The sequence below is a fragment of the Anolis sagrei genome, chromosome 5 (assembly GCF_037176765.1).
Source record: "Anolis sagrei isolate rAnoSag1 chromosome 5, rAnoSag1.mat, whole genome shotgun sequence".
NCBI lineage: Eukaryota > Metazoa > Chordata > Lepidosauria > Squamata > Dactyloidae > Anolis > Anolis sagrei.
In genome coordinates, this window is record NC_090025.1 from 51,487,487 (window position 1) to 51,508,415 (window position 20,929).

General features: G+C 38.3%; 1 protein-coding gene across 5 annotated transcripts in view; it reads left to right on the plus strand.

Moving 5' to 3' along the window:
- Positions 1 to 20,929, plus strand: part of TMEM131L (transmembrane 131 like) — a 92,602-nt gene that overhangs the window by 36,687 nt on the left and 34,986 nt on the right. For 4 of the 5 annotated variants that reach the window (XM_060778819.2, XM_060778821.2, XM_060778818.2 and 1 more), the window contains exons 4-10: positions 4,758 to 4,826; positions 7,745 to 7,868; positions 13,311 to 13,427; positions 16,958 to 17,068; positions 19,271 to 19,348; positions 20,271 to 20,424; positions 20,509 to 20,567. In XM_060778819.2, coding sequence (XP_060634802.2) covers positions 4,758 to 4,826; positions 7,745 to 7,868; positions 13,311 to 13,427; positions 16,958 to 17,068; positions 19,271 to 19,348; positions 20,271 to 20,424; positions 20,509 to 20,567 — 712 coding nt within the window. The remainder of the gene's footprint in view (positions 1 to 4,757; positions 4,827 to 7,744; positions 7,869 to 13,310; positions 13,428 to 16,957; positions 17,069 to 19,270; positions 19,349 to 20,270; positions 20,425 to 20,508; positions 20,568 to 20,929) is intronic. The other variant, XM_060778822.2, reaches the window with a different exon arrangement.

Genomic DNA, 20,929 nt, shown 5'->3' on the forward strand with positions numbered 1-20,929 from the left:
GTAGCACCAGCGCTGCATCACACAGTGTTTTGGATTTTATTTTAGATTTCCTTGCCTGTCAAATAAATCTGGAAATTCCCTTCTGCCAGTGTTATTTCTTACTCCATTTCTTATAATAAGGATTGTTTGGAAAAAAATAAAGTATAGGCAAAACATTTTCCTCATTGATGCAGTTCTCATCAAGGATAAGTTTGATGAAATACGGTTACTTTAGTAGTTACACAAAGAATGAGAGGTTGCATGTAATGGTATTTAACAAGTGTGTTAACTTCCTATTACTTTGACTTTTGCAACTTCCTTTTAGCCTCTCAATTTCTGTCAAGAGATAAGATAGTTTCCATGTGGTTGTTGATTACTATTCAGAGTACAGGCAACTGAAAGTGAAACATGAAAGCTATTTTTGACTTTGCAGAAAAAGTTTCCTAAATTTAAACTAATGAAAAAACGTGAACAAAATGACCCTTGGGATCAGTCATTAGAAACCATAGTTCATACGAAACACAGCATATCTTGACACTGTGGGCAGGATCTTTTGGTTTTCTGATACTGAGATGCGGTGTCTTTCAAGAAAAGTCCTTTGTCACAATAAAAATGTTCTCTGGAGAGATGAGGGACCCTCTCTCAAATAATGGGGGAACTATAAGAAAAGGCAGAGAGACAAACACAAAACCAACTTTTCCTTTCCATTTCCTGCCATCTGTTACTTTCTTGCATAGATAAGTTATCTGGGTCCAGTCAGTGGAGCTTACATTAGTTGTGATTAACTTTTCACATTAACTTACATGGAACATAAAAGGAAAATGTATGTGAACACTTGATGTTTCCTCTAAGGTAAGGATGGGACACTTTCAATTGTCCAAGGACCACTTTTCACCTGTGGATCTGCTGAAGTTCATGCTGAGTTTGGAGCTGTCAAGGGGAAAAAAAGGTCACCATGTAGAAGTGATGTTAGTAAATAGTAATAGTCAAGTACCTGTAATAATAGAGATAAACTGAAGTTCCGTATATCTTGTTTTCAGTCATTAAAATTAATTTGACAATTGGTTACTGTCTTTGGAAGAAGAAAGAGGCATGTGTGTATATACAATAGAGTCTCGCTTATCCAACGTAAACAGGCTGGCAGAACATCTAACAAATGAAAATGTCGAATAATACGGAGTCTCCTTCTGTTACCCATCCGTCGCAGCACTACACTTAGAATACTAACAGGAACTCAAAGGGTTAAGGCAAGGCAATGCTTCGTGGCTAGAGCGGCTCAACAGGAAATGCCTGGATGCGGCTGAGGAGCATGGAAATCACATAGGGAAGGAGGGAGGACACTTCTGTTTCCCGCCTTTCCTCCCTCCTCCTCCTCCTCCTCCTCCTCCTCCTCCTCCTTGTTTTGCTCTTTTCACTTATTGGGAATGCAGAGAGAGTTGGGGAGCGCTCCTTTAATTGAAGGGGGAAAGCTGGAGGAAAAAGGGGGGGCATTAGATAAGAATATTGGATAAAACAGAATGTCGGATAAGTGAAGGTTGGATAAGTGAAACTCTGCTGTACATGCAAATACATGTTGACATTGCTTCATATAAATGAGTACATGGGCGAGAAATAGAAAACTGTAAACCCAGGCACCCAGAAATGTGTTTTGCCTTCGGCATTAAGTTTGTGTTGATGAAAACTAGATCCAGGAACATGTGTACATTTTATTATGCTAGAAAGTACTGTCTTTATTGGAAATCTAAACACTCAGAAGAGACCTTCCAAGAATGACTTATCTGTGGAATGAGGAAGGTAGCAAGTATGTTTGCTGTTGTTGTTTTCTGCTTTTAAACGTTTTCATTTAGTGACCATTTGGAAAGTGGGCAACTTTTGCATCATTTATCTTCTGACATCATTAGAATTGTTATTTCAGAGAAAGTCACATATATCACATTAGAGATTTGTATTTGTCTATGTGTATGTATGTGAATCTTTATTCTTAAAGCAAAATAATACAAGCTTACTCTTTAATGCCAGTCAAACATGCCTTCATCTCTTGTTACAATGTTCTGATTAAAACTAAGAGAGATGCCTGGCTGCTGTTTTCCTTGTGGAAAAAAACCCATAGAGATAACATGTACAGCAAAAATAGCAGGTTTAGGGACAGTTTTAATGGAGAAACCTACATCTTCATCACCACCACATCTCTAGTTTATGTGGGGACAGTCTGGGTAAGGTCAAGAAATGAATTTCTGCTTTCTCGGGTTTTTTTTTTTTTTTTTTGAAAAAAATGGGACCAGCTGACTCACCTGTTTGCTCCCTTGATACGTGTAGCTTATTCAGAAGTTGAGAATTTTACTATTGTTTTTTTATGTGCAACAATGCTTTCACAATATGTTATCTAAAATATTTGTAGTCTGAGAAACACTGATAGTGTCAGCTGAGCTTTAGAACAATGGCAGAATGGTTGTCAATAGCCACATTGGGTGTGTTTAGATGCATTAATTATGTATTTATTTGTTCTCTGAAACACAGAAGAGTGCAGATTATTTGTTGTATGTTTACAGTTGTTTATTGCAATAAGGTAACAAATAGACACTGACTGCAGGAATTCAGAAGGAATTCCTTCTTCTTGGGAGGAGAGCAATGCCCAATATCGATAAAAGTAGAGACATCACACTGGTAATGTAGTGGTCCATGTAGTGAAAGCAATAGTATTCCCTGTAGTAACCTATGGATTCGAGCGCAGGCGAAGGAAAATAGATGCTTTTGAACTGGAGGAAAATTCTGAGAGTGCCTTGGATCGCAAGAAAATCAAACCAGTCCATACTCCAGGAAATAATGCCAAATTGCAGACTGGAGAGAAGGATATTATAATAAATAATAATAACCTAATTTTTATACCCCGCCTCCATCTCCCCAAAGGGTCTCGGGGGAGGCTTAAATACAGCACAATGTGCAAGAAATAAACATGCAGTACAATAAAGGATAAAACCACTGTATATAAAACAATTACTTAAATTTAAAACAGCGGCCAATGACCTATGGTGAGAACTGTCATAAAACATGGCCAATCCTACCCAGAAGCAGAGGAATGAGATAGTTCAAATTGTAGCTCATGGGGAATGGGATGAAAGTGCAGTGCTTTTATTAATTATGAACCATTGGGGTTAGACATTCTCAAAGGCTTGTCAAAACATCCAAGTCTTCAATTCCTTCCGAAAGGAGGACAGTGTGGGGCCTACCTAATCTTCCTGGGCAGGGCGTTCCAAAGCCAGGGGGGCTACTACAGAGAAGGCCCTCTCCCTTGTCCCCACCAACTGCGCTTATGATGGTAGTGGGACCACAAGGAGGGCTTCCCCGGCAGATCTTAATGGTCAAGCAGGAGCATGGGGGGGGGGGATGTGGTCACAAGATAGGCAGGGCCCGAACTGTTTAGGGTTTTATGAGGATGACCTGCACTTTGAATTGGGACTGGAAACTTATTGGCAACCAGTGAGAGCTGTTTTAATAGGGGCATTGTCCGCTCCCTATAGTTTTCTCCAGTTAGCAATCTGGCTGCCAACCTTTTTACCTATTATAGAGGCATAGATGATGTACTTGGGCCACATAATAAGAAGACAGGAGAAGATAATGATACCTGGGAAAATCAAAGGAAAAAGGATGAGGAGGCTACCAAGGACAAGATGGGTGGAGGGTATCCTTGAAGTGACTGGCTTGACCTTGAAGGAGCTGGGGGTAGTGATCGCCAACAGGAGCTCTGGCGTGGGCTGATTCATGAGGCCACAAAGAGTCAGAAGCAACTGAACAAATAAACAACAACAAATCAAATAGTAAAGGGAAACATTGTAAAAAGTTGCTCAATTTCTTATAGAAGCAACTAAAATCAGATACAGAAGGTTATTTTTGTAAAATTAATTGTGCAGAGCTGTCAGATCAAACAGCTTGTTGTTAACCTTTGAGATTTTTTTATCAGTTACTTGTGTGATTTTTATATTGTTCTGTCTCAATTGTTGCTGTATCCTTTTACTTAAATAGCTTGTCAGAACTGTTTTAAGGATTTATGCACAGATTTCAAGGAGTGTAGGTGACACATGTTTTTATGACATAAATATGAACAGGATTGATAGACGCAACAAGTTTTAATGGTGTCAACATTCTTGTAAAGTTTGTTCTCTATGCCCCTATTCGGAAGATTTCTCTCCACTTTCTGGCTCTGTGATAATTGCATTTTGAAATTTTTGTGTTGTTGTGGACATAAGGATTGGTAATAAAAGTTCAGTGGAGATACCTCCCCCCCCCCCAAGTTAACTCTTTCAGGAGTGAATTTCCCTTTCTTGGGGTAGATTTCCTCTCACTTCCTGTTTCCTCATCCCCATTTGTAACTAGTAGTCATATGTAAGTAAGATGTTTGTCACTCAGGGACTGCCTGTATTTTCTTTCCCTTTGCATTTCTTGTTGGCATGAAAAGTATAAGGTCTTGTAATGGACTTTTGTTGTATCAACTCCCAACCTATAAAGCGCCCTTCAAGCTGGCCATGTATACATCTCAGTTACTTTTGTGTTAGTTCTGTTAACTACTTACTTTTCAGATTCATTTTCTAGTTATTACCAGTCAATTGTTAAAATATTTTTCTCTTTTGTATTGGACAGTTGTAATTAATAGTACATTGCTTTGAAACATTACATATGGTACATTATAATATAAATTGATAGTGCTAGCAATTGAATTTAAACCTGTGTTTTCACCTTTTTTAACAGATACATTTCCATGGTTTTTTCCCCTTATTTTTCAGCTTCTCTGCAAAAATGCCCAATGGGAGGCTCCTCCATTTTCATCCCTCAATTCTCCATTTTGGAATGCAGTGAGTATGTTTTGCACTTTAATGATAAGCGGGAAACTGTGACCACAAGTTTACATTAGAAAGATAATTTCCCATTGTTTATTCATTGTGGTCATTACACACAGTGCTATACCCTACTGTCTTAAGCATGTGGAACTTGGAAGGCATAACTACTTACTGGTCCAGTTCAGGCCAAAACCATAGTTTATTTACATGAGAAGTTAGAAGAGTTGGTTTTTTAAAATACTGTATATATCCCATAACCTCCCAATCAGCATGTCGGCTATCGTCTACTGAAATAAGCCAAGTTTAGATTTTTTTTTACTTGTTCACTAAGTCATATGTGAAGTTCCTGCAATATGTTGAGCACATGTGGTTCCACATATTCCAGCTTATAGTTACAGTCATTGTTTTCCAGACTAATTTTCTCCCAAAACTGGAGTCAAGTCTCCAGCCTGCTCCAAAATTATCATTCCCATCTTATTTCAGCAGAATTCTCCCTCCCAAAACAGAAATGACCTCCCAGTTTATAAATGGAGGGTTATTATGCTCCTAGATCTTAATGGGGCTGGAAAAACAGCCACTACAGATGTAAACTATAGGTGAGACGAACCATAGTTTGAAACTTTTAGTTATGAAGATAAAATGCTGACAGGATTAAACTAGGCAACTGATGCTTCCAATTTTCTCACAGTGGTTCCCAACCTTTGGGCCCCCAGATGTTTTGGACTTCAACTCCAACAATTCCTAACAGCTGGTAATATGGCTGGGATTTCTGGGAGTTGAAGTCCAAAACACGTAGAGGTCCAAAGGTTGGGAACCACTGTAAGAAGAGGCAAATAGGACTGTTGTGTATTTGGTCCTGAAGAAGTGTGGTTTCCCTTGTTTGTAAAAGGTTGGATGTTGGATTGCAATTACCATTGCTAGTCTAGTCCAGAGCAAAGAGTGTTTGAAGTTGCAATTTGACAAGATCTGGAGGGCCACATAATTCTTCCCCCTGATTTAAGCTGAGGCATCACTGTAGCCAATAACATGAGTTTTACTAAAAGGAGTTGGTATGAGTACCTAACTTGCTCTTGTCTATTTCTTTGACATTTCTGATTGTTCTTAATTATGATTCTTATAAAGTTATCTATCCATGGAAGTATTTCCATTAAATATCCAGTAAGAGCGATACATATTCATGGTGTTTGTGAATAAGAACATATGATATGTAAAGGAAAGGAAAAACATTTTTTTAAAAAAATGATGAAACAACACTTTAAGTTATGCTCATTTCCCAATTAGTATTAACCTTAGGGAAAGGAAGTAAAATTAAAACAGTCACTTGATAAATTAAAAAATAACCTGGGTTGTTGACTGGTGGAATATGTTCTAAAAACCTGCTTCTGGTGTTACAAATGTGGAATGTATGCTTCTCCACATGCCATTGGACCACAAAAGTCACACACTTTAGGGGAGGGAAGTTGCAGTCCATGTTTTGAAGAGCCACATGCTTCCCATCCTTATATGTGATATCAAGTCATACAGCCATGTGGTCCCTTCTTCCATCACCCCCTCCGTCACTTCTTTCTCTTCTTTCTCCGTAAACTATTGGCATTATATCCCACTAACGCAGGCATAGGCAAACTTTTTAACTTGGGGGCTGCATGGCGGGCTGGAGCAGAGTGGATGGACTGGGAGGGAGGGGGTTCTCACCATATTCCCTCCCTGCCCTTTTCTCCCCTTCCTCTCCACTTTCAGAGGCAGAAAGTGAAGGAAAGACAGACAACTTTTGGATCCCAAAAGGGCTAACCTTGGTCAGGATGAGATGGTGGATGGGAGAGAAAAGGTGTACCCATTAGACCCTGTATTGCCTATTCCTAATATAGAATCCTAGAACTGTAAGATACCCCTGAGGGCTATCCAGTCCAACCCCCTACCATGCAGGAAGTCACAATCAAAGCACTTCCGATAGATAGTCTGTGCAGAAAAGCCTCCAGGCTCCACCACACTCCCAGGCAGCCTTCGCCACTCTCGAACAGCTCTTACCCTCTGGAAGTTCTTCCCAATCTTTTCAGTTGAATCTCTTCCCTTGCCATTTGAAACCATTGCTCCCTTGCACCCTGGTTTCTAGAGCAGCAGGAAGTCAGTTTTTCCCTTCCTCTTCCTCAATGGGGCACCCATTTAAATCTTGAAACATGGTACTCATGTTCCCTCTCTAGCTTTTCTTCTCCCAGCTAAACATCCCCCAGGAGGAAGGAAAAAAAGAAGGGAGGGAGGGAGGGAGGGAGGGAGGGAAGGGGAGGGAGAAAAGAGAGAAGGAGGGAAAGATAAAAGGGAGTGAAGGAAGGAAGGAATGAGAAAGAGAGAAGGAGGAAGGGAAGAGGGAAGGAAGGGTTAAAGGGAAGGAGGGAGGGAGAAAGAGGAAGGGAAGGAAGGAGGAAGGAAAGAGAGGATAGGATGGTGTGAGAGAGGAGGGCCTGGGAAAATTGCTCAAGGGGTCACATCTGGCTCCTGGGCCTGGGTTTAGGGTTAGGGTTAGCTGCAATAATGGTTCATGCTCACTCTCTAAACCAGAATAGTAAAATGAAACTGAGTCTTACACTACTAGGTTCGAGGGTAAGTGCAGAATGTAGTTAGGCAGGAAATCCAAACTGGCCATTTATTTGTTATGAGAAATTGCAAGGGAGCTGTAGGGGATGATAGTGGTGTGAAGGAACAGGAGGGAGAGTTGCAAGATAAATTTCTCATGTCCTGCCAGAATATGCATTTGAAATTTTCCCTGAACTATTGCAAAGTTACGTTTGTTTAAATTTTACTGGAACTAATATATGTCTTAGGTAATTCAATTTTTGTAGCGTTTTAAACTCTGTGTATGGATGGCAAAGGTTTTTTTTAAGACTGTATTTTGGTTTATATTGCAACAATACTTATGTCCCCTTTCTTGTTTCCTCTAGGTTACTGGGACTGCCTAAAGCTAAAATGCTATACGCTTACAATCCTAGTAGGGATAAAGACATTATAGTGAATTCAGTGTTTACAACTACTAGACATTTTCATGTGTCTCCTGTTCATAGCAGGGTGAGTGTCGATGTAATTTTGGAAACTATGCTGTGGCGAAAGGCCAAGAGTTTCATGCTTTTCTTGGCCTGAAGCTTTACTTGTTGGCTTTCTCTTCTTTACTTTCCCACCCGTTAGTTTGTTCTTAATTTTCCAAGATTTTCCACATTTCTAATAGGACTGAGTTGATGATTCTCCTACAAAAATGTCCAGTGTAAACATGGCCTTTCATGGCTGCACCAAAGACCCACAGAAACTCCCCCTTTTTACACTGGTTGGTTGCTGTTTGCAACCTCAGTTGTCTGCAGCTTCAGTGATTTTTCTCTCTCTAGGAAAAGCATTTTGTGTCTTCCTATTAATAGTGATATTATGCACCAGATCTGTCTAAATGGTTGTTTGTTGCTATTTGGAAGAAGAATACCTTTGCTTGCAACTTGAATGCCTATCTTTAGACAAGTTTGAAGAAGGGATAAGGATGAAATACCGACCATATCTGAGGTTTGGGTGAAGGGAACATATGTTAGGAATTATGCCTTTCTTATCTGAAGAAAATCTTCTGGAAAAGGTAACAAAATCCATCACCCCAGTATACTAAGAAAGGAAGGGGCTTTTGTGTTAAAATTAAAAACTTAAATGCTTACAGCATTGTGGCTTAGTCTTTTACTGTTAGCTTCAGTCTATTAAAATAGACAAGGTGTAGCTGTAAGTTTTTCTGGCTGTATGGCCATGTTCCAGAAGCATTCTCTCCTGATGTTTCACCTGCATCTATGGCAGACATCCTCAGAGGTTGTGAGGACCATACAACTTCTGAGGATGCCTGCCATGGATGCAGGTGAAATGGCAGGAGAGAATTCTTCAGGATATGGCCATACAGCCCGAAAAACTTACAGCAACCCAGTGATTCTGGCCACAAAAGCCTTTGACAATACATTAGACAAGGTGTAGATGAGCATTGCCTGCAAACAGAAAATACATAAGTAGTCTGCAGCTTTGGGAGGGAAAAAAACTCATCTTTTGTCAAACTTCTTGCTTTTTTGTTTTTCTGAATAAACATATGAAAAAATACAATATTAACATGTGTTGTAGATATTAAGCTTTTTTAAAAAAATCTTTACTGTTTTTGTATATTTGTATATTTGTTATAAATGTGAATTTTGGTACATTTCTTGTTAAAATGATATCTATTTCATCATTTTTGTTCATAATCTTGCATCTGAATTAATTTTAAAGGTTGTAGTGTATCACAATACTGTAGTGGACCACAACATTCAACTTAAGACCATTTTGTAGAAGTCAGCATTTAAAAAAAAAAGACGTATAAGGTTTGGATGCAAACAGTTGCCTTCCAAAACAGTATAGTTTCCGTCATCAGTTACTGAGCCACATAGTAAATTGATTTTGAAATCAAAAGATATAGGTACTGCGTGAAGAAAGCTTTCATGCCCCTTTTCCCCAGGTCCCCATCTATCCAACACGTTAGCCAGAAATTATTAACTTCTATTACCTTTTGTAATCATACAATTTATTGGGCCCAATACAATCTCCTTCTCATGGCCTTTAAAGCTTTTCATGGTTTTCTTCTCCCTCTGATGTTTACTTTGTTGCTGCACAATGTTCTCTATGCTGTATCACTACCATGTGCCACCCTCCAAAGGTGTCTTGTAGGTGTGTGGAAAATAGCGCATAATTCTGTTCTGTTTATCTTCCCAAAAACAGAATGGGGGGGCACCCAAAATTCAAAATGAAAATAGAATGAATACAGAACGGATTTGGACACCCCTAGTGTCTTACTCCCTTGAAAATAATTTGTCCTGCCTTCCTGCATTATACATTTAAAACTGTTTCTGCAAACACCAGTGTTATTAACCTCCTTTGCTTCATTTAAATATTTTTCAGAATAACTTTTTTGGTGTTACTTTCTTGTTCCTGTGTCACACTGAAATGCTGCCTAGCATACATAACAAGGAAGGGGAGAACTTATTTCATTCATATTATACTTTTTCCTACAGTGGGGTCCAAGTTAGATCCCAGAGACAATCAGTTGAACAAAAACTTCACAATAAAATTTAAAACAATTTAAATCACCCTATAAAACAATATAAAGTCATTTAAAACCATATAAAATTTTTAAAAGATAATTTTTTTAAAATCCCCATAAGAAACTTCCCTACTTACAGATTAAATGTCTGCTTAAGCAAATAGGCCTTTGGCTACCAGTGGAAGAAAGTGGACAGGGTGAGTAACCTAGCAGCCCACGGAAGTGCCTTCCATAGCAGTGTTTCTCAAACTCTGCTCCACCAGATGTTTTGGACTTCATCTCCCACAATTCCTAATAGATAGCAAACTGGCTGGGATTTCTGGAGCTGAAGTTCAAAACACATGGAGGGGCAGAGTTTGAGAAACATTGTTCTAGAGAGTGGGAACAGCCACAAAGAAGGATCTCCCTCAGGTAATCTGTGATGTTGGCAAGCCAAGGGAAAACTTCTACCAGGTTTGTATGAGGAGATATGGTCCTTCAGATAGTCTGCACCTAAACTGTATATAGGCTTTATACGGTCATGAGCTACACTTTAAAAGGCAGGGCTTTTTAAAGGCAGGGTGAGAAGTTTCCTTGCTGTAGTGAGGCATTTTCTACTTCCCTTGGTCATATGACCAGTCCTCATCTGGGTGCTTTCAGAAGCCCAGAAGGTCAAGAATCCAGTATACCTTTTGTATAGCATATTTTAGATTGTAACCTTTTTGGGGTAAATACCTGTTTCGTACTGCTGCTTAGACCAGGGTTTCCTTGAACTGAAAAGTGGCAACATTAGTAATGCTATAGAAATGCTTTCTTCACCACCATTGTTTTCATTATTGCAGTCATGCTTCTCCACAAGGGTACTGAAGAAAGCTCTATTGAATGTTAAAGTTTGTCTGTATTATTGATGTTTTGGCAAATCTTGACATCTAAACATATAAAAAGAAATTGAGTCATGGTTGCTAACCTTGCCTCCTGACCTGCATAAAGCCCTATTGTCGACCTCTGCATATTGAATGGGTTCAGTTATGGGACTTATGTGGATTTGAACTAGATTTTGAGTTTCCACTCAGTTCATGGGGACAAAAACTGGAGGTGCATGGAGGTTGTGTCAGGAAAACATCTGAACCTATTGAATGGATTACTTCATAAACTATCTGTATTGTCAGAAAAGATTAGTAGCATTGTTTTTATATCCAATTAAAAAATTAAAAGGATTTTCAAACTGTTTTAACAGATGTAATATGCATTAAATAGGATCATAAATTAAGTGGGATTTACTTCTATATAAATGTATAATGTAGAAGAAGCAGGGATTACATCTTTAGGTTTTCTCAAAGTTATTATTCCAGTGCCCAAGATGTCCTAGGGGATAGTTTGATAGTTTTATCTATGTAGCAGATTATTTTCCCCTTCCCTAGCATAAATTGCCAACTACTTAAAACTGCCTTGTACTTCAAAAGCAATTGATTGTGTGGCATAGCAGTTGCTGTTTGGAAACAAGTGGAGTATGTGAAAGTATTCACATGGAAACTTTTTGCATCCTGGCCTTGCTGTTAAGTTTCAAATAAAAATAAAAATAAGCTTCTTTTCATGTCCCTGCTTATGGTTGGTTAAACAAGAGTCTATCAATCATGCATACCACCATTCTTTACCTGTTCTTTTTCTTTCTGACTGAGAAAAAGAATGGCTCATTTCAGATGTAACAACATCTAAATGAACTTCATGTTTGCATGCTCTTTCTAACCTCTTCTGGTGTGGGAAGAAGGTGAAGATTATAAGTATCTCATCCTGTTTTCAGCTGACTGGCTTTGCTTTGTGTCTGAAAAGGGTAAAATGTAGTTAACTGAAACCATGAGGTGTAGAAACAAATGATTGTGAAATGGTAGTTTCTGCTTTTGACATATTCCAAAAAACGCCACCATAGCTTAAACTAACCAGCGTTCCCAGTTCAAATATAATGATAAGTTACATTTAGTTTAAACCAGTGTCTCTCAACCTTCCTAATGCTACAACCCCTTCATATAATTTCTTAACATTATTTTCGTTGCTACTTCACAACTGTAATTTTGCTACTGTTATGAACCGTAACATAAATATCTGATAAGCAGGATATATTTTCATTCACTGGACCAAATTTTGGCACAACTACCTGATATGCACAAATTTGAATGCTGGTGGGGTTGGGAGGGGGGTTTGATTTTACCATTTGGGAGTTGTAGTTGCTAGGATTTATAGTTAACTTACAATCAAAGAGCATTCTGAACACCATCAATAATGGAATGGAACCAAACTTGGCACACAGACTCCCATGACCAACAGAAAATACTGGAAGGGTTTGGTGGGCATTGACCTTGAGTTTTGGAGTTGTAGTTCACCTACATCCAGAGAGCACCATGGACTCAAACAGTGATGGATCTGGACCAAACTAGGCAGAAATACTCAATATGCCCAAATGTGAACACTGGTGGAGTTTGGGGGAAATAGACCTTGACATTTGGGAATTGTAGTTGCTGGGATTTATAGTTAACCTACAATCAAAGAGCATTCTGAACCCCACCAATGATAGAATTGGGCCAAACTTCTCACACAGAACCCACAATGACTAACAGAAAATACTGTGTTTTCTGATGGTCTTTGGTGACTCCTCTGACACTCCCTTGTGATTCCCTTAGGGGTCCCGACCCCCAGGTTAAGAAACGCTGGTTTAAACCAAGAAATGAATGTTCCCAGATTCATCATTAAGGTTGTGCTATTAAGACGAGGCTAAGGTTAAGTGCATGAACATGAAGTTTACTATTCCTTATTCATGCAATACTAAATCATGATTTATTGGTGTATCCAAATACTTTGACTCAACTAAGCTTAGAAATTGCTGACTGCACTGGTTAGACCTGCAGTTGTGTGCATATATTTTACACTCCAGGTTTACAGCAAACTATGGTTGGATTCAAACCATGGTTGGCTACTTATCATGATTGGAAATTTGTAATTATGGTTTACAAGGGGAGCAGAGAGCATGCAAGCATGAGCTACTTCTGTATGCAATGTCAAGTTACAGTTTAGTGTTGCATCTCAAATCAGCCACTATCTCTGACTCCCTTCTGATGATTGTCTTATTCTTGGCACTTTTTGTATTTCTATGCTATATGTCTTATCCTAACACTATTCTTTAACTTTTAATGACACTTTTAAAATCTTCCAATAAAAATAGATTTTAAAAAGGGAAAGAAAGAGCAACCAGTCTTAGCACACTGCTACAGAAACTCAATGTAGTGCTATTTGATGCCTCTCCAGATTGGCCTTCAGGCTCTGTGGAGGGAGGCACAAGCAGGCATGTGGCCTCTAGATGTAGGGTAATTGGTAAAGGAGTTTCATTTAAGTCACATATGAAATTATTGCAATTTAAGTATTCTGAACATCAGATGCTTTTATTTTATTTGTAGGTGATTCCAGCAATGGGAAAAATTTATTTCAGAATTCTATTTCTTCCAGTAGAAGAAGGCAGTTTTGAAAGTTCATTATTTATAAATACCTCATCTCATGGAGTATTTTCATATCAGGTAATTTATTATTCACCAGCTTGAGATACAGAAGATAACTGTTTTTGAATAATGTCAAAATTGGCAAAAAGAAACAACTTAAGCTAGTGTTTCTTGATCATGAATAAATAAGATTTGCAGAGCACTTTCTGGTATATAGGGGCCTGAAGCTTAAAGGTGTCTGTCCCTCTGGTCTCTACTATAAAAATACATTTTACTCCAAGTTATTTTCAAGGTGAACATATATTGGTTATAAAAGGAGAAGTAGTATTGCTTAACCATAATTTGTTCCTGCAATATGCATAGTTAGTTATAACATAGGAGGGAGGAAAAAAAACTTAGAAAGTATTTGTTTTCACAGGCCCCAATGTTGAATTTCTGTAGTGAGCCCAGAATTCGGATATCCAATTTTTCTATTTCAGCATTTAGAGAATTCAAACACATTGTGTTAGTGTTGTTTCCTCATTTATCTAAAAGCAACAAGTTATAGCCAACAGTGCTACATGTGACACAATTTGGAAATCCAGGGTATGCAAGCATTACCTTGCTACCTGCAGCATGTATTATTTGCTGGAGTCAGAGCGGTTGCAGTATTATACAGAAACCGTTTGCTTTCTTTCCAATCCTGGAGCATGGCATCATGAGTCCCATATACAAATGCAGAGGCTTCCATCCTGTCAGACTAAATCATAGCTTGAACTGCGCTATATCATTTCTTTTCACAATCATGCAGAATGTCTTGTAAGTTTTGGTACCACAGTGTACTGCTTTGAGGTATAAAAGGCAGTGCAATTTTCAGTGGAAGATTTCTCATTAGAGCAGACTGTGTTCCAGCCACATTATATTCATTTAATGCACACTTACAAACAAGCACAAGCCCTTACATATTACAAAATGAAATGGATTTTTAAAATAAATACATAAATTGATAAATGAATAATTTAACAATTGCATCATGTCCATTTTGAAAGTCAGTGGGTATCTTGTTCTATCAACCTCCATAGATAATATGAAAGCATTACTAGTGGCTTTATTTTTGTTGGGGGAACCGAACAGCTTGTTGTTCCGATTTTGGGGGAATAAGGGAAACGTGTCATTTAGCTTCAGTTAAAACTTCACAGATGAGTAGGCTGAGGTGATGCTTTTCTTTTATGTGGCTTTCTACCCACATGTTCTGCAGTTCATAGGTAGTTAGGAGAGGGGATTTTTATGAGTTTCACATGAAGTGTAACCACTTGCCAAAGAAGGAGGGAACCAGCAGGCAAGTGGACTTGTAGAGCCTTGATCTTTTGGATCAACGCCATTTTGTTCTATCTTTGCTCATCTTTCCCCAGGAAAAATCACTCAGGAACTATCTTGTCAGTTGAATATCTTCACCCTCCTTTTCTTGGAGATAATAATCATAATCATCATCATCATCATCTTGATTTGTATCCCCTCTCCATCTCCCAAAAAGGAACTCAGGGCAGCTAACAAGGCACTACAAGTATAAACATCAACAGTACATGAGTATAAAACAATATCACCTGAAAGTTATACACAATCACTGTCAACTAGCTGCCATCAATACATAACTAAAGTGCCAAACTGTCAACCTAATATAGGCCCATTTCAGCCTACTTGAGGCCAAATGTCTGTTTAAAAATCCATGTTTTTAGGCTAGAAATGAAGGATTTAAAGGTAGGGGCTAATCTAATATCTTTTGGGAGAGTGTTCCAAAGCTGGGGAGCCACCTCAGAGAAGGCCCTCTCTCTCGTTCCCACCAACCATACTTGAAACAGTGATGGGACTGATAGAAGGGCCTCCCCTGCCGATCTCAAAGCTTTTGCCGATTAATAGAAAGAGATTGCGGTCTCAAATATAGGTTGAACCTGAAGCATATAGAGCACCTTGAATTGAGTCTGGAAAATTGTTGGAAGCCAGTGAAGCTGCTCTTAATAGGAGCATAGAATGTTCCCTATAGCTATCTCCAGTTAGTAATCTGGCAGCCAAACTTTGCACAAACTGCAATTTCCAGACCATCTTCAAAAGCAGCCCGATGTAGAGTGCATTACAATAGTCCATTCTATATGTAACTAAAGCACAGACCACTATGGCCAAGTCAGGCTTTCCAAGGTATGTTCACAGCCGCTGCACACGTTTTAATTGTACAAAGGCCCTCCCAGCCACCGCCAACACCTGAGTTTCAAGCATCAAGGATGAGTCCAGGAGAACCTCCCAGACTATGGATCTGTGTCTTCAGGAGGAGGTTAACCCTGTCGCACAGGTAGCCACCCTATGCCCCGATTGGCCTCATGACTGACCAGGAGACCTTTGTCTTATCTGGATTAAGTCTCAGTTTGTTGACCCTCACCCAGTTTATCACAACTGCCAGGTACTGGTCCAAGATCTGGGGAGCTTCCTTGAATTGAGGTGAAAAAATATCGTTGAGTTGTGTGTCATCTGCATAGAGATGGTACCCAACTCCAAAACTCCAGATGACCTTGCCCAGGGGTTTCATGTAATTATTAAAAAAATATGGGGGGAAAAATGGAACCTTGTGGTACCCAACAGGTCAATGGCCAGGGATTCGAGCAGGTTTACCAACTTGGTGCGTTACCATCTTGGTGCGATCCTCCAGGAAGCAGTGGAGCCACTGCAATGCAGTGCCCCCAAGACCCATTCCAGAGAGCTGACCCAGAAGGATACTGTGGTTGAAGGTATCGAAAGCCACAGATATGTCATTTAGAAAGCTACTGTTTCAATCTTACATACTTTCACCCACAAGAAGCACATTTACATTCAGCACATTTAATAAGTGCTTTGATTGTGTAAAACACATATATTCTTAATTTTTTCCAGGCAGTATACTAGACAGCTTTAGATGATGAATGGATTTAACTAATCTGCTTTGCTCTGGGAATTTCCTGTATAATGCTTATACATTGAACTGTCTGACCTAGGTAAACCTCGCTGATAAAAGAGCTCTTTGCTCTTTTATGTTGATGGTTTAGAATACATTCAGTAAAAATAACGTTTTGTGTATTATTCCACTATCCTTTGATTAGTGCAAAGAATCCAAGAAATAGAGCAAGATGCCTGTGCTTATTCAGAAAAAAGGACCTAAATAGATGGATGGTCTTTCATTTGTGGGTTTTTTTATGAGGGGGGGGGGGGTTAAGGTTAGGGTTAGGCTAAAGATGTTCTAAAAGCTGCCTTCTGAATGGAATTCTTGTGAAAGCATTCTTCTTTCCCATGTCATTACATAGCTATATCTGATAGACTGTGAGACATTGTAACATCTTTAAATTGATTATCATCCCAAACGGCTGAGATCACAAGTCAAGAGGAACCTCCAGGAATCTTTTTAGAATCAAAGCTTTTTGGGGATGCGCCTTTTCATTTTGAAAATGTTTACATATGATTTTTTTTTCACACATCCCTAGCACTGAATAATTGTAACATATCCTGTTTGACTTTATATTTAGTAGCTATTTTAGTGCCATGACATGGTATTTAAAATTTCTGAAATTATTTAGAAATGGTGACTATAATATTTCATTTTACAACAGGTCTTTGGAACAGGAATTTCAAGGGCCATTTCAGAAGACTTTAGAAAACAGTTAGCAAATACTTATTTACTGTTTCCTCATATCAACAGTATCCAGATCTCACAAACACTGGTATGGTATCCCTTTCAAGTAAATACCAAGTTATATGCTGGGTGGCCACTCAGTAATGTTTTTGTGTTATAGACAAATGTGATAAGAGATTATAAGTGTTGATTGTTCAGAGAACGGAAGTCAGGAAATGTTCAGAGAGTCAGAATGAAATCAGACAGCATTAAGAAGTAGGAGTTGCAACCAAATGAAGAACTACTCGTTGCACACAGATTGTAATTTTGTTTTGTGTTGCACAGATCAAAAATTATTTAAAAGTATGACACATCCAGTTGGCTTTCTGTATTCATGGATTCTGCATCTACATATTCTGGCACCTAAAGCTTGAAAAAATCCAAAAGGCAAATCTCCATTTTGCCATTTTATATAAAGGATGCCATACCTCAACCATTGAGCATTCACAGAATTTGGTGTCCATGGGAGTGTGGCTTCCATTATCCCATGCCAGCATAATCTCTGATTTCAGTGGGATGTTTTCATAAAGATTATGCTTATTTGCCTGTATTGAGATTGCAAGAATATGAACAGATATAGAAATCTTTCCTTTGAAAAAGTTGTGCATTGAAACAGGTGATGCAGAGGGGAGAAAGGTTTTCTCAATCTTCACTGTTCCATATAAGAAACTAAACATTCTGCAAAACATTTTTTTCTTGTGCAAAGCTGCAAATGCTAATGTCTTTTATTATTGTAATAAACAATAAACAAATCGTTCAAACTGTAAGACAACCAACTCTCTGAAGAAGCCAAACTGGCCAAACAGAATCTATCATACTTGACCATATGGTGCAATGACATAGCTTATTTGGGATAATGCTTGGTCATGCCGAAGGGAGTCGGAGTAGAGGAAGTTTGCATTACAGGTCAATTGGCTCAATCCAGAAAGCTACAGCTCTACATTTGTAGGATGCGAGCAGAGATGTTGGTGAAAGAGTGTCTTGGAGATTTCTTGTACTAAGCTAACTTGACAGAAATTAACATCAACAACAATAAATAATAAAATGTTATTTATAGATAACCCTATTTCCCCGAAGGGACTCAGGGCAGTTTCCAACACATAGGACAAACATTCAATACCTACAAAGAACATATAAACAAATTGCATCAATAATTATAATAGCAAATGCAATTATTGACATATGTCCGAACCTTACGTATAATTTGATCCCCCAAAAAGGTGGCGGTATTACTTAGAATAGGTGTTTCTTATAAAAGGAGCCATAATAGAATTGTGACAAGATTTGAAGTGCCGTAGTTCCCCCTTGTGGCAATCTAAAAGGTTTCATGAATTTTTAAAAAAGGACAATGCTTCACACAGGTTTTGTAAAATACTGTTTATTCTTGTTGTATATTGATACTCTTATGTAAGTATCATTAAAAACCTGGTTTGAGTTATAAGATATAGTACACATTTGAAAATAAAATTATAAGACCACATATGTGTGTGTGTGTGAGAGAGAGTGATACACACACATACACACACAAAACCTGCCATGTGCCTGACATATTTGCTTTTTAAAAATATTAGTCTTTAAATACAACAAAAAACCTAAAACACAAGAATATAACTTCTTAGAAAACGTTCTCAAAATTATATGAACTCTGATATTCCTGTTGAAAATACACAGGGCATAATGTGTCATATTTTGATGTAAAATATTTCCAAGATTTTTTTATTTTGTCAGAAGCAAATTAAGAACATACTACAAGTCACTTCTGGTGTGAGAGAATCGGCTGTCTACAAAGATGTTTCCCAGGGGACACCCGGATGTGTAACCATCCTGTGGGAGGCTTCTCTCATGTCACTGCACAGGAAGCTGGGGCTAACAGATGGGAGCTCACCCCGTCTTGTGGATTTGAACCATTGAACTTCAGATCAGCAGTTCAACTGGCACAAAAGTTTAAGCCATTGTACCACCATGGCTCCTATTTCTAAGATTCGAGTAGTGAAAAAAGTGGCATATATTAAAGTGTTGTCTTGAAGGTACCAGTACTTAGGAGTCAGGATCCATCCACTTGAGAAAGATTCCTCATTTCTATGTAGAAAGGAATGTCAGTAATTCTAGCCAAATCAAGAGACTTTTCTCATTGACCTTAGTGTTCCTTGGCTTATTCCACTGCACAAATTAAAATGTACCCAGCTATCATTATTTTAGTCTAGATAACAATTTCCTTTTTAAAAAAATTGTTGTTTTTTTCTCCTATTAGGCAGAAGCTAGGAACATCAGTCATTTAAAAGTTCGTCTTGAATGCAGTTTACACAACAATTTGTATCAACATTTTAAGGTATGGTGTACAATTTAGCTTTCATCTAGTATTTAAAGACACTTCATCAGTGTTTTATTTATCAACATACATGACAACCCCCCTCCCAGTGTAATAGGTACTTCAGTTAAATGACACGATTAAATAACTTTGCCACTGCCAGATCATTAAAGCTTTAAAATATAATTTTTCCTTCCTGTGGCTTTGCTACCATGATGGAGAAATTTGAATGGTTTTTTTAATGTCAGGAGCAACTTGAGAAACTGCAAGTTGCTTCTGGTGTGAAAGAATTGGCCATCTTCAAGGACGTTGCCCAGAGGATGCCCGGATGTTTTACCTGTGGGAGGCTTTTCTCATGTCCCCGCGTGGGAAGCTGGAGCTGACAGATGGGAGCTTACCTTGCTCCCCAGATTCAAACATCAGCAGTCCTGCCGGCACAAGGGTTTAACCCATTGCACCACTGGGGGTTAATGGTACGTTCTATATTGAGTGAGCACCAACATGGAGTAGTGGTTTGAATGCTGGACTAGGACTCTGAAGAACGGGGTTTGAATCCCCACTCAGCCATGGAAGCTCACTGGGTCCTTGGGCAAATCACACTCTTTCAACATCAGAGGAAGACAAGGTCAACACCCTCTGAATAAATTTTTTCAAGAAAGACCTCTGATACGAATTTTCCAAGAAAGGCCTCTGATACCATCTTTCTGGTCTAATCTCTCATGCACAAGCGCCTACATAAACTAAGGGGAAATGTATTAATGGTTTGTCATTCAAAACACTAATGAAACCAGCCAGATCTCAGCTGTCAAGATCAATAGAACCCTATCCTGCAGAGAACGCACAATTATTGTTGCCGTGTGTCTTCAAATTGTTTCCTACTCAATAACACATTCTGATTATTCTTCTGATATAATTTGTGGATTTTCTTTTTATTTTACTTTAGAATTGCTGCTTTGCTTCTGATGGGGTGCTGCTACTAGAAATAAGCTTGATGGTCAGAATTGAAAACATGCAGCATGAGTTTGTGGATCTCAGGCAATACTTACTGGAAAATCTTTTTGTAGTTTATGTAGCAGTGGACAAAACACAGACCTCAGGTATGTTTGTGATTATGTTTCTGCTGCTGTGGTTATGCATTAACACACAAACACTGACTTTTCATTTTGTCTTTTTTGTGACAGATGATTCCCCAGTAATTTTGTATGTATTGCATTCAGGGAGCAACCTTCTGTATCTACAGGTAATTATCATTTATTGTTTTTTGATAGAATCTAATTAACCACAAGCCATCTTTCATCAAATATGATTTTTAGGTCATTCTTAAAGATTTTTTTGTGCTGAATTCAGATCTGTGTTTATTTTTTCTCTATCATGTGTAGTTTTTGCAATAAAGCTAAACTATTAATGCATTTACACACTGATATCAATTAGATTGTATTGAATAAGCACAAATCTGACTTCAGCACAAAAACTCTATAAGAAATGATTTATTATTAATTCTAGGTAAAGATAGCTTGCTGGGACATTCTGTAGTTACTTACAATTTAAATTTGTCATGAAGATGAATAGTGACTAAAATAAATCAAGAAATCAATTTGTCAT